General features: G+C 40.9%; 2 protein-coding genes across 7 annotated transcripts; both read right to left on the bottom strand.

Moving 5' to 3' along the window:
• Window positions 1-115: 115 nt before the first annotated feature.
• Window positions 116-5,249, bottom strand: layna (layilin a). Of its 4 annotated transcripts, XM_035526710.2 has the most exons (8): window positions 4,822-5,241; window positions 4,309-4,326; window positions 3,626-3,923; window positions 3,234-3,391; window positions 2,652-2,696; window positions 2,062-2,151; window positions 1,828-1,930; window positions 116-1,515 (listed from the first exon to the last, which is right to left on the bottom strand). In XM_035526710.2, the coding sequence occupies exons 1-8, from the start codon at window positions 4,895-4,897 to the stop codon at window positions 1,158-1,160; spliced, it is 1,146 nt and encodes a 381-aa protein (XP_035382603.1). In that variant the 5' UTR covers window positions 4,898-5,241; the 3' UTR covers window positions 116-1,157. The 4 variants fall into 4 exon arrangements, with proteins under 4 accessions (XP_035382603.1, XP_081576137.1, XP_026887621.2 ...); XM_081720011.1 differs by lacking the exon at window positions 2,652-2,696 and having other exon boundaries at window positions 4,822-5,249; XM_027031820.3 differs by lacking the exon at window positions 4,309-4,326 and having other exon boundaries at window positions 4,822-5,239.
• Window positions 5,250-5,815: 566 nt separating this feature from the next.
• Window positions 5,816-13,767, bottom strand: hoatz (HOATZ cilia and flagella associated protein). 3 transcript variants are annotated; one of them, XM_081720014.1, is made up of 9 exons: window positions 13,635-13,767; window positions 11,802-13,415; window positions 11,619-11,688; window positions 11,375-11,410; window positions 11,222-11,292; window positions 8,567-8,614; window positions 7,657-7,716; window positions 7,032-7,084; window positions 5,816-5,927 (listed from the first exon to the last, which is right to left on the bottom strand). In XM_081720014.1, exons 2-9 carry the CDS (start codon window positions 11,811-11,813, stop codon window positions 5,861-5,863), a joined length of 417 nt encoding a protein of 138 aa, XP_081576140.1. In that variant the 5' UTR covers window positions 11,814-13,415; window positions 13,635-13,767; the 3' UTR covers window positions 5,816-5,860. The 3 variants fall into 3 exon arrangements, with proteins under 3 accessions (XP_081576140.1, XP_026887636.1, XP_081576139.1); XM_027031835.3 differs by having other exon boundaries at window positions 11,802-13,719; XM_081720013.1 differs by lacking the exons at window positions 11,802-13,415; window positions 13,635-13,767 and having other exon boundaries at window positions 11,619-11,795.
• Window positions 13,768-14,336: the final 569 nt, after the last annotated feature.

Here is a 14,336-nt window from a genome sequence, read left to right as displayed (position 1 = left end):
GTACTGCGTACAAATTGCTATAACAATTTCATGCACATAAATAGGAGCAGCCACTGTGCTCCTAATAGAAAAAAAATTAAAATAAATAAAATTTATATATATATATAAAACCTGATTTAATTTGTTTATTCATAGTTTTAATCAACATTATTGCAGACACATGCCTGTGTTCCTGAAAGAGAATGCAGAGAATATTTGGATTTAGGTCATGTCTCAGGCAGTCTACAAGCCGTTGTACAGAAGGTCATATTTTAATCCTCAAGCCCAAAACAACAAACATTGCAACATGGAAGGATCAGCATTACAAGACCATGCAACCCCACCAGTGAGGAGGCGAGCACATACACAACTATCTTGCTCTTAGCTCTTCCACAAAATTCACTTCCTGTTGCCTCAGCCCCATTAGACATTAGTCTGACTCAGCTGTTTGCAGTCAGGGGCATTTGGTACCAGAAGATGGTAAGTATTCCTACAAGAATCATATTAGGGGATGGAGAACACCAAAAACATCATCCCCTTAAACATACAGTACCTACAGTATATGTGGTAATGGGAATCCATAAAGATGCTGACAAGCATACAACAACAGAAGCCCTTTGCATAAACAGTCATTAAAGGATTAACTTTAAATGAATTAACAAGAACATACTGAGAAACTCTAACAGACTTATAACAGTTGTGTGTCATCTTTCTTTGCATTAATTGTCTTTGATTTCATGCCAATGCCAGAGTCCATGCTCATCCATGATTGCCTTGAGCTTAATCCTTAAAAAACGGATTTAGAGAAATCCAAAATTCTGGGCCACTTTGGTCATCAATCCCTGCCTTTAGGAAACTTCACATTAATGAAAGGTGGCATCCAATCCATCATCTGGCTGAACATTCAAGTTCAAACAGCAGTGCAGGGCCAAAAAAAGAGGCAAGGAAAGGAAAGGAAGTGAGAAGGAAAAGAGCTGCTTGATCAAGTGTCTGCTGCATTACTGTATTAATCAGAGCGGCAAACTATCCAGCCCCGCTCCCAACGACCCGCCTCCCTCTTATTCAGTAGCTGTACAGCTTGTTGCCGAGCCCCGCCCCCAAAGACCCGCCTCCCTCTTATCCAGTAGCTGTACAGCTTGTTGTCCAGCCCCGCCCCCAACGACACGCCCCCCTCTTCTTCAGTAGCCATACAGCTCATTGTCCAGCCAGCCATGCTCACGGTAGTACTTGCTGCCGCTGCGGCCACCAGTGCACGTTTCGTAAATGTCGTTGGAGACGAAGCCACTCTCAGTGCTGGCCAGTGTGACAAAGCCGCTCTCCGTGTCATGGCCGGCCAGGTTGTCATAGTCGGCAGTGGGCGTGTCGGGCGACGAGCCCAGGAACGATGTATTTTTGATGTCCGGGCGCGTGCCGGCCAGGTCCGCCTCGTGCTGCCTGCGGATCACGTTGTACACGTCCGGGCTGGGACTGGGGCAGCGATCATTCGATGCCCAGTAGCCAGGCTCCTGAACTGAGGTTTCCTCACGCTCCTTTTTCCTGCAGAGGCAACAATGATGATGTCATGCTGGAACAAACCACCTATTGCGACAATGTGTTTTGAACATATTCTCAGGAAGAACATGTTCAGCCATTCGTTAAGACATTCATTAATCTGGGATTAGAGCAGGTAGACAGGTAGATTACAATACCTACTTATTTTACCTATTGTTAGAGATAGAAAGAACAGACAGATTAGAATACATTACAAAGGGTTTGCATTTTACAATCACATGTTTTAATGTACACATTTTTGGCACCATCCTGTACTTCCAATCAACATTTATTACAAAAGAAATATAAAAGGCAAACCTTTTTGTGAACAGCTTGAAGCAGAAAACTCCGGTTGCAACTATAAGGAGCAGTAGTAGTGGTATTGTGGGGAGGACAAAGTATGCAACGTTGAGAACGTTATCTGAAAGAAATGAAAAAAGGCTATGCTTTAAGGGATAAAACCACCCTGCTGTCTTATAATAAACACAATTAAACAATATCAAGAATAAATTCACCTTATTCATATAACATATTCAGCCGTAACTTTTGTACCTGTAGGTTCAGAAACAACGACCTTCATCCTATCATCATCGGAGACTGTGACCGAGGGGTTCATAGGTACTTTTGCTGTTGGCAACGTGTCTGAAACAAAAGAGGAAAATAATACAGTAAGGCATCAGAACTCATGGCTGTGCATTAATATTCTTCTAATAAACTGAACCTACATACAACAAGAAAAAGGGACCTAAAGGATGAACAGAACTAGTACAGCACAAAGTGCGGAATATGACGACAATGTTGGTGCCAAGATTTCCAAATATTACTTCCAAATTAATCTTTCAACCACTAGGTGTCCTTATTTGCCTGCACCTATGCGACATGCCTTATGATTTTCAGTCATGGTGTACATGTTTCATGAGACTCTAACTCAGAGAGTCCATGTTTTTGCTATAACTCAGTAATCCTAGTACACTTGTCCCAGGTGTTCACTATTATTACTGTCTTAGGATCTGGGACAGAGCAAAACCCTGGACTGACTGGCAGGTTGTGAATTAAAAACTCAGCGACAGAATTCATAAAACATCAATAATGTTTACTGCAAGTACACATCTGCAGTGATTCCAATCTCTCTAACAAATTACCTGCATGTGTTCTGTTCCCTGCAGTGGTGGGGACTGGAGCTCTATCTGAAAGCATATCACAGTAACTATCACTGCATGAAAACACCCTGGAACAGTCCTATGACTGCTGAATCTTTTATGAATTTTGTTGTTGGGTCTGGACTAGGTCAAGGTCTGAGCTGATCTTTATTCCGCCTACACAGGGTGTCCAATGCACTCTTTGTGGGGGTGACATAATGGTCCTCTGTGCATCACAGTGATATGGCTGGGATTCATACCAGAATCAGAAGTCCACAACTTAGAATGGGGCTTTGGAGATATACAGAATTACATTAATGTGCTCAGGACTATGGGCTAACTAGGTCTCCTCCAGTTTCAGGTGTATGGAAGATCTACAGATCAAAAAGCAGATTTGCTTCAGAGTACAACAGAAATTATTAAAGGGGCAGTGTAAGCATAACCTCAACTTTGATTTGAATATTAAAATTATTACTAAATGCATAATGGAATAGGCACTAATGCGCCCCCCCCCCCCCCCCCCCCAAACAACAACAACGACGACAAAAACACGTGGCTCCTAAAAGCATACGAAGGGCTGCGTACCTTTGGTATACTTGCAGATGAAGTTGTTCTTGGTCTCGCAGTTGTCGTCGTTCCACTGGAACATATAGAGGCCTCCGAGACCCGGAGGAGCTGACGGCTGGTGATACATTACCACGCACACTTCGTAGCCACACGAGGGCTCGTCCCGGTGCCAATTCCTGCCCCCAGGAGAACGATCGCACTCAGCGATGACACATATACTAATATATGAGTATTAGACCATTCAAGACCATTTTAGACCCCTACAAATTAGAGCAAGAACCCTGGCGCTGCAAAATTATTCCACCGCAGGAAATGTTTCTAACTGTTTTAAACTAACGTATCTGCTGACTTCTATTCTGTATCGTTTTTGGAATGGAAACTTGGCAGTCTCAGTGGAAAATGTCTCCGACCTGAAATCCGATCGGCTGCTATCCAGCCAGTAGTACTGAGATGCGCAGTCTCCGATCGTCTCTTCGTAGTTTGGCTCCCTGCGAAGGCCGATCCAGAAGTCTCCGTCCGAAGCTTTCAGTTCCTGAATAAAACCTTCGATCAGCCTCTGTTCCGTGGACGATTCGATGCTCAGGAGCTCTCCTCCGTCGCTTCTGCAAGATCGGGTGGCCTCCTCGAAGTTCACTTTGCGACGAATGTCCTGGAAGTAGGCGATTTTATAGCAGGGCTTATCAGTGCCGCGCTTACAGATCCGTTGCCCTGTAAAAAGGGGAAGAGGCGTGCGCACGGTGTTCATTCACAAAAATGTCCAACGTAATGTGAAATAGATGGATAATTCCATGCTACCTTAGGCTGTGTTGTACACATGCACACATGAACCTATGGAAAGTGATTTCCTAAAGTTAGAACATTGTCAGAGTGTGACAATTACTGGGATGTTAATGACAATTAAATATTTAAATTAAAAGCTGGACAGATCGAGAAAAAAAACCAGTATATTTTCGACAACAATATTTTCGAACAACTGACAATGTAATATTTTTAAAAGAAACCCATTTCTACATTACTTGTAGAATAAAAAAATTCTCACTATACAACGAATGCAATTTTTAATCTCTCATTAGAGCGGTCTGCACTGACCTACCTCTAGGCTCGTAAATCTCTGCAAAACACGAGGATGGACCAAACGCCAGGTTTACGTGCAGTAAAGGAAGGACAAACTCTTTAATGATCAAAAGAAGCACACACGACTCCCAGATTCAATTTCGGACGTCTACAGAAAGGACCATCTGCTTGGTTACAGGTATTATGGAAAAAACACACATGGACTGCATAAAGTGAATATATAGCCTAATAAAAATTAATATCAACTTGTTGCAAAATGCGCTTCGTACGCTACAGCAGCAAAGCAGTACCACGCACAGTATTGCATACCCAGATAATCCACGCTGTCTATTTATCAACCACTTGTCTGCGTTATTTTACTAATCAAACAGCAGTATTTGCTGTAAGTGGAGGGGTCTTCAACAGGTTACACTTTTAATAAACTCTATATTCAAGACGCATAAAACAAACTAAAAACTGCGATTTATATCTATGCTGATGAATATTCGAACATAAATCCATTTAGGACAAACGCTTGAAAATGTGAACTTACCACGGAGCACTTTGGCTCCTAATGCTGGAACAGTGATTGTCAGCACAGCGAAACCAACCACTGTCATCAAATCCATTTCATTAGTTTCTTCTCATGCCTCCGTTACACACAAAACACTGAACACCTTGGCACTAAACCTAAGTCCGGGAATATCCAAGGGGGAGCTCTGTTCATGGAAGACTGAGACCCCTTCTTTGGCCAGTCGCTGGCATCTCTGCGAGCGCACAGAAAGCTGGAATGATGCGCGGGCGAGCGACGATGGCTTCAGTGACGATCACCACCACGTCATCAGCTATCAGCAGGTCAAATACTGACCGTGTGCGAAGTCACTGTCGAGCAGCCTACATCGCGAGCTTCTAGGATATAGTGGCCAGACGTTTTAGGCCGGACAGTACTGTTTTTCTAAGCCCTGTCCTTTGCCTGGACGGGTAACCTTTTTGCCATCCTTTTGGAGTGAACTGGTAGTTGTTTTCTATCGATCAATATTATTTTATCGTGTGACTAGGTGATACACGTCAAAGTAAATACCTTGTGTTTAATTGCTTTAACTAATTAATATTGCTAGTCTGTTAGGATGTTTGCAATAGTGTAAACTTACCAAAAAGACAAACTACTTCAGTTTTTCCACAAGATTTGGAATGATGAATTTCATGCCTGCCATATCCACTATGCCAGGCTTAAATAATGCAATAGGTGCTAGCTTGGTGATTGAAACATTAATTTATATGATATATTTTATCAGCAGGTGAAATACTTAATAATTACAGTTATCTAGCTAGGAGGTTATGGTTTTAATTTTGTGCGTAGTAGTGTCATATCCCCAAACCCTCGTATGTCCTGTTGGTTAGTGCGATATCCTCTCTTTAGAGGTTATTAAAGTGGCAACCTTATCAGGTACAAGGCTTCTACTCTCAGGCTTACACATGAATAGCATATTTTAAATTAAAAAATGTATTTTATAGAGATGTTGGCAAGAAATATCTGTACAAACTCACATTGTACAAAATCATTTTAGTTTGTTTCATATGTCTGAAACATATTACTTTAGCTCTTGGACATCCACTATGTTCTGATCCAGAATCTCTCCAGGTGTCTTCAGAGAAAGCCTATAAAAACACAATTCAATGGATCACAGTTAGCAGCAAGCAGGCTGCTTGAGTGACATAAATAATCAATAAGCTTTACCCTATTCCAGCTAATCCATGCTGTCGTCTATCCACTCGCTGCTGTGCTGCACTGTTTGTACACTGTACAGGCACCCGTACCACTGACAATAACCCAGGCCTGGACTCTATCACGTTTGCATATTTTTTAATTTTCCTACTCTAGCACAATTCATTCAACCCATCGTCAAACGACTGAGATAGAGTGTAGTACATGCAAAAAAAGTGAACAGGATAGGGCCCAAATGACTGGCACTGGAAACCACTGCCACAACCTATGTACCCCCCTCATACAGCACTGTCATGGCTCTCTGTTAAATATACATACACTATTAGATTTTTAACAACAGCTGAGAAGTGCTAAGCTTTAGCTCCCAGCTAATACCACTACTAGTATTGCCACCTTTGGTAACTGAGGAAAAGTGTTTCCATATGAAGCATACATTAATCAACTAATGTTTTATCTGTCCTTGTAGTAAATCAATAGGTTTGAACCATCCTGATTCCTCTCAACTCCCCAGGGCTCTACATTTGAGAGAAACTCTAAAGAGGGGAGGAGATCAGACACTTATGATCAATATGAGTTTAATGAATCACTCATCTTACAACACCCTATCAATCAGCAAATTTCAAGACTCTGGATGGCTAAATGAAATAAAATTGTTTAATAAACATTTAGTGCTTAGCAAAAAAAAATTATGGTCTCTTTATGTTTCTTGCATGTGCACAGACACACATGCAAACCCTTTTCCCATTACCTGTACGGTTAAAGGTGAACAATGTCTATGCTGAATTAAAAAGGAGTATTATTTGTTTTCCTTTCTTTTAATTACAAGTGATTTATTGGAGCAGTATCAGCATAACAGTTCTCTCCTCCCACTTTCCCCAGCAGTAAATTCCTAGTCAGGGTATAGTTACTGCTTCTACATCTACCCGATCAATGAAGGGCTCTATTATGCACCATGCCTCTTATCGTAAGCAATTTAAAGCATCATTTATCTGATGCAGTGTCTCTAAATGAGTCTAATGGTCGGCTTTCTGCTATACCTCTCAGTTGGTTTAGATCGTCTCGGCTTGTTCTGAAGGGATATCATCTCTTTCTGTGGAGAGCAAAATGGTTGTGTGAATGAACATGACATTTACAGGTTTAGCTGGGAACATGTAACAATAGAGATGTCTTGTTTATATGATAACAGCAGAAGGCTTAAAACATGTACAAAATGTGTGCAAGATCATGTGCTGTTTATTCTGGACATTCCGACTCCATGTGACCAAGATGATAAGGCCTAGAAGCTCCAAACCACTACCCTTTTCACGGGAGAAATATAAAAGCTTGGCAGAGAGACATGTTCTAGCCCACTCCGTCCCCCAACACTGAGATGGGGGCGGGCACGCTCAGAAATGCTGAGGCTTTGAGGAAAAAGTGCTGAGGAGAGAGAGAAAGAGACAGAAGTGGTGTGTGCGTGTGTGTGTGAGAGAGAGAGAGAGGACACTCTAATGGACAGGAGAGAAATGAAACACTCTGATCTGTAGATAAGTACTCTTCTGCTCCTTCAGAATCTGCAAAGGCTGTTATAGTGAAAAGTCACTTGAGTGCTTCACACACATTCAGTTTGCAGCTAGAAAGAAATAAAAGGACCCAAGTGGGTCTCACATCTGTAGTCTACCTTACCTTAATTCGTTCTTCTCTCTGCTTCCTTAAGAGCGCTATGATCACATCTCGTCTTTGCGCCTTTGAGACAAAAACGCAAGCAATGATCTGGCACACAGTAAGACCTACAGTACAAATCAACACTGGGCTGTATAACAGCTGCTGATTTCAGCTACCTGTATCTCTGCCCAGCGCAGACCTGTGTACATGTGATCTCCACAATACCAAGAAAGCAGTAGCCAGCTTCTGCTGGCAGCCATTGGCTGCCACTGCCAAACAAGCCTTATAATACTGATTTAACATCCTCAGTTTCTTGCTACATGGCTGGCTTGTAATTAATGTCATTTGATTAATTCCAATCCTAATACAAGCTCGGTGGCCATTCGTCAGGCAGACATAATTTCACAGCAGGTTAATCAGTTATAGTAATGTAATGCAATGTCAAAAATACTTGCTATAAATTCATTAGCTATAAATAATAATATCATTAGCTATAAATAAGACTCATAGTACATTCCTCTAAACCACTCATAAAGTGAAATAAACCTGTTCTTCCATTCACCATCTTGTTTGAATAAAATTACACACAGTATGCATCCATCTGAGCATGAATCTACTGTGTAAACCTTTTTGTTCTAAATCTTCGTATTCAGATTCTCTATACTGGGTGCTAAAATGATTGTCTTTAGATCTAGTACCAAGTGATGAGTTTCAGTGATGGAAAATGCTCCTCCTACTAATAATCCTGCATATTTCTATATAGCTCTGTCCTTTGAGGGGCTTGGGAAGCAATTAGTTAAGAGCAGTTGTATGAAGCAAATCTGGTCTCTAGAGGGCCATCCATCCAGGGACTTCCAGGCTGATCATCCGGTTGGGGTGGGGGTTGCACAGAAGAGAGATAGATGATGGATAATGACCAGGGGATACTTACCAATGGGTCCATATAGAACACACTGGCAAATACATAAGATTCTGACTCCTGAAAATGAAACATTTATGTAGCAAATAAATTTTAGACTTTGTTCAAACCAAATCATTGAACAAAAATTATATCTGATAGAGAATCCTCACTGATGATGTATCATAGCCAAATATGTTTTCTATTTTTCTATCTATCTAGCTATGTGATATTATTATTATTATTATTATTATTATTATTAATTTACTTCTGAAAGTAATACTCCCTTTTATTGTATCAGACTTGTGCTGGCTGATGAAGGCGCAATCAGGTTAAAAAAAAAACAGGAGCTTAAAAGTGTGTGAAATTAACATCAATGCATACAAGGCAGGTTACATTTCAACATTCACACTAAGTAATTTTAGAACTTCATGATCCTTTGGGACATCCAACCAACACTGGGGGTTCAGTTGTTACTGAGCCAAGAGGAACTGTGATGGTGGCATGCTAAATGTTAGGAATAACAGTAACACCTGACTCAGGGTGGCACAAATCATTTTCAAGCATACAATTTTCACTGGAAGATTTTCTGTGCGCCCTTTCTTAATCCAGCAGAGCTCAAGTACACTTGTTTGGCACTGCCAGCATCCTGAATCTGTTCTAAAGCTTCAGTCTCAACCAGAATGATCTTCACCTTCTTACTCTAGCGGAATGCCCCAGAAGGATAGCTCTACCTTCCTAAATTCTCCCAGTCCTTCTCAGATGGACTGATCCGTAAGCACATGCTGCAAGTCCTAGGCCCGTTAATCCGATTAGTGGCTGCGGTTAGCAGGCTGCGGAGACAGAGACTCCACAGGCACATCAATCACCATGCAAACGCATGGCTAAGTGGGGCTAAGGAGCCTGTTAAAGACGCCGGCCTCTGGGATAGCATTACTGGATTGGCTCCCTGGTGTGCTGCAGAGGGAGAATTTACATGGGACAGACAGCAATGGGGTGCTCTAAATCAAAGCGCTCCAGACTCCTTTTATCACATTAGTCTTGTCGCAAAAGCATCAGGTGCACGCAGACTATAGACACTCAGTCGGGAGGATGTTTATTAGCTTGTAACATGAGGCAAGCAGCACATCAGGAGCCGTAAACAGGGGGATCAGGCTGTTTAAAGTGACGACCCTCCCCAGAATCTGCACTGAGCTATACTTAATAAGGCTGCCAATGGTTCATGATGTGTAAGATAGATATGAGCAAGCTGGATATTATCTTCTTATCTGTCCTCATGTTCCACAGTTGAAAAAAGGATTCATAGCACTGTTTGTAATCCAGTCCAGCCAGGGCAGTTCCAGTCTGGGCTGTCCTAAATCACTGGGGTGGGGGGTGAGGCGGTGGGAGGGGTGTGGGGGGATGATACTGCCTAAGCCACTTTATGCTGTAGACCTAAGTGCGCCGTTATGCCAGCAGGAGGCTCATTTTGTTAATGCAGTGCGCTGGCTCTTTTTTTTTGCCTAAAGGCAGCAGATTCTGCCTGCCAGGTCTACACCCAGCAAATGCCCCCCTTTGATCTCAAACCATCTTTCATCCCAGATTTATAACTGCCCACTGCATGCTGGCTAGCAATCAGTGCTGTCTGCAGTTATGGAGAGTAGAAGAAAAATGCAATTAGACTTATGCTACATCAGTATAATTACACATCTATAATGTGCTCAACTTGCAAGTCAATCTAATGGCAAAGTGCTGTATTTTCCAGAAAAGCTCTTTTTTTCAGAAATGATCCTGGTCGACATGCTTACTTTTTACTATGTAATGCAGCATGATATAAACATAATTTTCATAATTTTCACTGGACTATATGCTGTATGCTGTAGGCTGTCTATAACTGTATTATAGTTAGTTTGTTAGTTGTCAGTTGTAGAAATAACTGAAGCTTTAAAAGTCTACAGCTTTTGATAAATATTGTATTCCATTTAATAAATAGTGTATTCTTACATGATGTACTGGCTGCTACTTCAGTGCCTGCTGTTGCTGTATTCATATCTGCTAAATACTTATATATGTTAAATCTTTTGCATATCAATTAATTTTACTCAGTACCATGCCCTGGTAGGTGTTGCCCTATATGTTATAATGATTATTGGTGCTTGATTACGTCTTTATTGTTGTCTGCACTTGCGTTCTTTTGCGTTGCACCATGGTCCTGGAGGAACGTTATTTCGTTTCTCTAAATACTCGAATAAAAATTGGGTTAACTTTAAAATAAATATAGGCCTGCTTCAATAGGTTCGTATTTTATGCAAATTGAAATGTTCTTTTACTTCCACTGTAACGTTTATATTTGAGAAAAACAAAATAACTGTTACGTTGCATCTTTTCATATAGAAGTGATGGAGGCCTCTTTCGGACAGAGTAGGAAAGAGCACTATGATACATAACGAAGCACTTGAGAGTGATATGCAGATGTACTCTATTTAGGAATAAGAGCCAATCTGCCACGTTATCACTTGGTCTGCGGCGGCAGTTTGGAACATTTTCTCTTGAATTTTCTCATCATATCCTATTTATTGCGTGAGTCAGCGTTAAGGCAGTCATGACGCGGACATTCCACTTAGGGCCAATTCAAGCCTAATAAAACTTAACGCTTGATCAAGGAATTCAACTCGGACTGATGCGCTTTGGAGCGGGACTAGTCCTCACCATTTCCATATATCTCTTCTTCTCGTCCTGCCTCTGTTTCAGGGAAGCCTTCTGAAGAACCTCGTCATTTTCTGGTCGAGAACATAGTCAGATTAGCTGCAGTAACAAAAAAAGGGACTGGACATGTAGCCTAGATGAAAACAGGGTACTTACTGGAGTATGTAGGGGGGTTGAGACTTTCTTGGGTAGCTAAGAAAAAGAAACAATAGAAGTACTATTTAATTTAGGCCTACATACAGGGCCAAAACAGGCTAATTTTAAATTACCCTATTTTTTCTCTACCCTTCTTAATATATTCTCAAAAGGGGGTTAATACAAGCCATCTAAAATATTTGGGCTGTTTTTGACAATCTACGCACTGGTACACAAAACAAACACACAGAACGTCGCCACTCACGTCGCATTGCCTTGGCTATCTTCAGCCGCTGTCTAATGTCTACAGAGAACAAGTTCGACTCTATTGGTGGCTGCAAGCAGAGAGAGTTCCAGAAAACCTTCGCGTAAGCTACGTCTTCTTGCGATGACCCTTCAAATATCATATGTTTTTCAAAATCAGAAAGGTGTTCTGAAATGTGTATACCTTGCTGTTCATTCATGGTGTCTTTCTACTCGGTTACCAAGTTGCAAGCGCTAAATGGTTGGCGAGCAAACGTTGTTTGCCGCGGTAGTCAAGGAGACGATAATTTCCTGAAGACAAAGGAAAGAGTGCGCTTAAATTATGTGAAACACAAAGCAAGCATAGTTTTCAAATGACGTGCTCAATTTGTTTATTTGTGGCAAGCTATTGTTAGTCCGTGCATTTGCTTAGAGACAGAATGGGGCAACTGAGAAATAAACATGGCAGTTTGCTAAGGGGACGCTATTAATGTGGCCAAGAAATTCTAAATATTAACTAGAAGCAATAAATTAAATCAGCCAATGCTTTGTTTAAAATAACACAGGTGCGTACGGTTTAATAGAACTAAAATTATGACTTATCTATAGTTCAAATAAAGTAACTGAATTTCTGCCATCTAGACTATCTCTGTTGTTCATTCACTGACTGCAGCTGTTCATTCACTGAAACTAGCGACTTAACTAAAACATGTCATCACGCACGGGCTATGTAGACAGACAATGAAAAAGCCAAACACTTTATTAATCGAGGCTTTTATTTATTATGAATATGCATTTCTTTACAAGCTTATAAAATAAAAATAAATTAAAACGTGCAATGCCTGTTGTTCAGCCGGTAGTGAGGTTAGTGATTACTGACCATTGTAATCAGCTAACTACACTGCCTGATGACCAAACAGTCGGCTACTCTTTTTCAGTCTCAGAGTCTCATATTAAACCATGACATTAAACCATGACAACAAATAGGCCTACGTTATTACTCTGTCTCATATGTTAGGCTATACAGCGGCTGCAAAGGAAGTGGGTTGATCCAGGTTTGCTTGAAGGCCGTTGTGTTGGCAGTATGGTTAGTGATTGCAGACTGTATAAAACAATCAGCTAACAACACTGCCTACATACCAACCCCAACAGACGATCCTGGTAAGAACAGCAGCAAGAAAAGTACACCAAACAGACAATGTGTGCAAGTTCACTTCTGCCATATGGAGTTTCATTCATAAGTAACCTAAGGTATTTTCAGGCACAGATGAAATGTACACACAAAGACATAGATACATATTCTGGCAAATAAATAGTTTGAAAAGAATGAAAAACTCAAGTTGAGTAACTCCATGTACTGTATCTGTTTAGTATGTTGAGTCCTGTCTTTAATTCCCAGTTTTTAGGATGACTGGAGTAGAGAAAAAAACAGCATGTTCAGTTATCCATAAAATGTGATAAAAATTAAATTAAAGAACATTACTTTAAGTAACAATTAAGTTTTAGACCATTATGTATCTGGATAAAATGTATTTTTTAAAAACAAACGTCAGATTCTTTAGTAATATAAGTATAGCCTTCTAATTGCAAAATAAAGAAAAAATAAAAGCACAACCAAGTGGATACATTTTACATATATCCACAGGAAGAGTTGACCAAAATGACTAACTACTACTCCTGAAAAAAGACTTGACCTGATGGAATGTCATTCCACAGTATTGCGTCTCTCATCTCTGTTGTCGGTACTGTGTATCTGGTTGTCACGGTCCAGGTGGCGTCACATCACTGGGAGTGGTTCAGGTGAGCAGACCAGTTGCCTCTGCAAAAAAAAGTACCTTAAGTAGCCACTCTAACGTTATGAATTGCTGTCCATAAAATAAATTAATCAATAAACAAACAAACAAACAAACAAACAAAACAAACAAAAAAGGTGACAAAAATAACGGAACAGAAAGTAGGAGGCTACTTCCTACATATGCACCTGTTTGCTTTGGTCGTTCTGATCCAACAAGAAAAGTAGCCAAAAGTGGTCACATACCTACTCACCAAATTACCACGCGAAGAGAAAACGTAAATGAACAGGGCAGGCTGAAGGCCGTCCGTGTTGCCATCTTTGCCATCCTCGACTTTGACGCTCGGACTCCACGGTACACTTTCGGGCTTTATAGCACGAAACGTTTTATAGCTGTGACACGTTTTAAATTCAGCGCCCACAGAGGCGGGAGCCACTGCGCGCGGGAACGTGGGCGCTGCTCGCACAGTTGTACGAGGAAAGGCGCGCACGCGCACGCCAAAGCACAGTACTGTGGGAGTTCTGGTCTAGGTGATGCTTCATAAATAGGCCCTGTCATTTTACACATATCACGGTTATTGTCACAGAAAGAGAACGGATCTCTCCTAGTAGCCTACTAAAAATAAAGAAAACCTATATACTACAGATTCCTGTATTCTGTAAAATAACTTCCGATATGTCCTATGGAAACCAGCCAATGAACTATTACTAGACATATATTAGCTAATGATTAAAAAAAAAAAATGTTATGAATTTAGTAATCCATTATTCCGGTAATCTCTTTTTAGACAGGTATTAGCAGCTTTTGGACATTATTTGCGAACAAGTAACTGGTTAATAAGTACCGACTGCTAAGGTTGGCCTAAACATCTAGCTAGATAGCTATCTTGCGTCACTGGAACTCACCTTGGTCGGGGGATCAAGGTAACCAAGATGTAAGGTAGACTA

The sequence above is a fragment of the Electrophorus electricus genome, chromosome 8 (assembly GCF_041902795.1).
Source record: "Electrophorus electricus isolate QZ-2024a chromosome 8, ASM4190279v1, whole genome shotgun sequence".
Classification (NCBI taxonomy): Eukaryota; Metazoa; Chordata; class Actinopteri; order Gymnotiformes; family Gymnotidae; genus Electrophorus; species Electrophorus electricus.
The sequence above is the reverse complement of the archived record's forward strand: the minus strand, read 5'-3'. Positions and strand labels throughout refer to the sequence as shown.

Coding starts and splice junctions, on each gene's coding strand:
- layna (XM_035526710.2), bottom strand. CDS start 4,897: ATGGATTTGATGACAGTGGTTGGTTTCGCTGTGCTGACAATCACTGTT. Junction 3,392..3,625: donor AGCAGCCGATCGGATTTCAG/GTCGGAGACATT, acceptor TCCTGGGGGCAG/GAATTGGCACCGGGACGAGC. Junction 1,931..2,061: donor CGTTGTTTCTGAACCTACAG/GTACAAAAGTTA, acceptor CATTTCTTTCAG/ATAACGTTCTCAACGTTGCA.
- hoatz (XM_081720013.1), bottom strand. CDS start 11,760: ATGATATTTGAAGGGTCATCGCAAGAAGACGTAGCTTACGCGAAGGTT. Junction 7,085..7,656: donor AGAGAGAAGAACGAATTAAG/GTAAGGTAGACT, acceptor TGCTCTCCACAG/AAAGAGATGATATCCCTTCA. Junction 5,928..7,031: donor CGATCTAAACCAACTGAGAG/GTATAGCAGAAA, acceptor GTGTTTTTATAG/GCTTTCTCTGAAGACACCTG.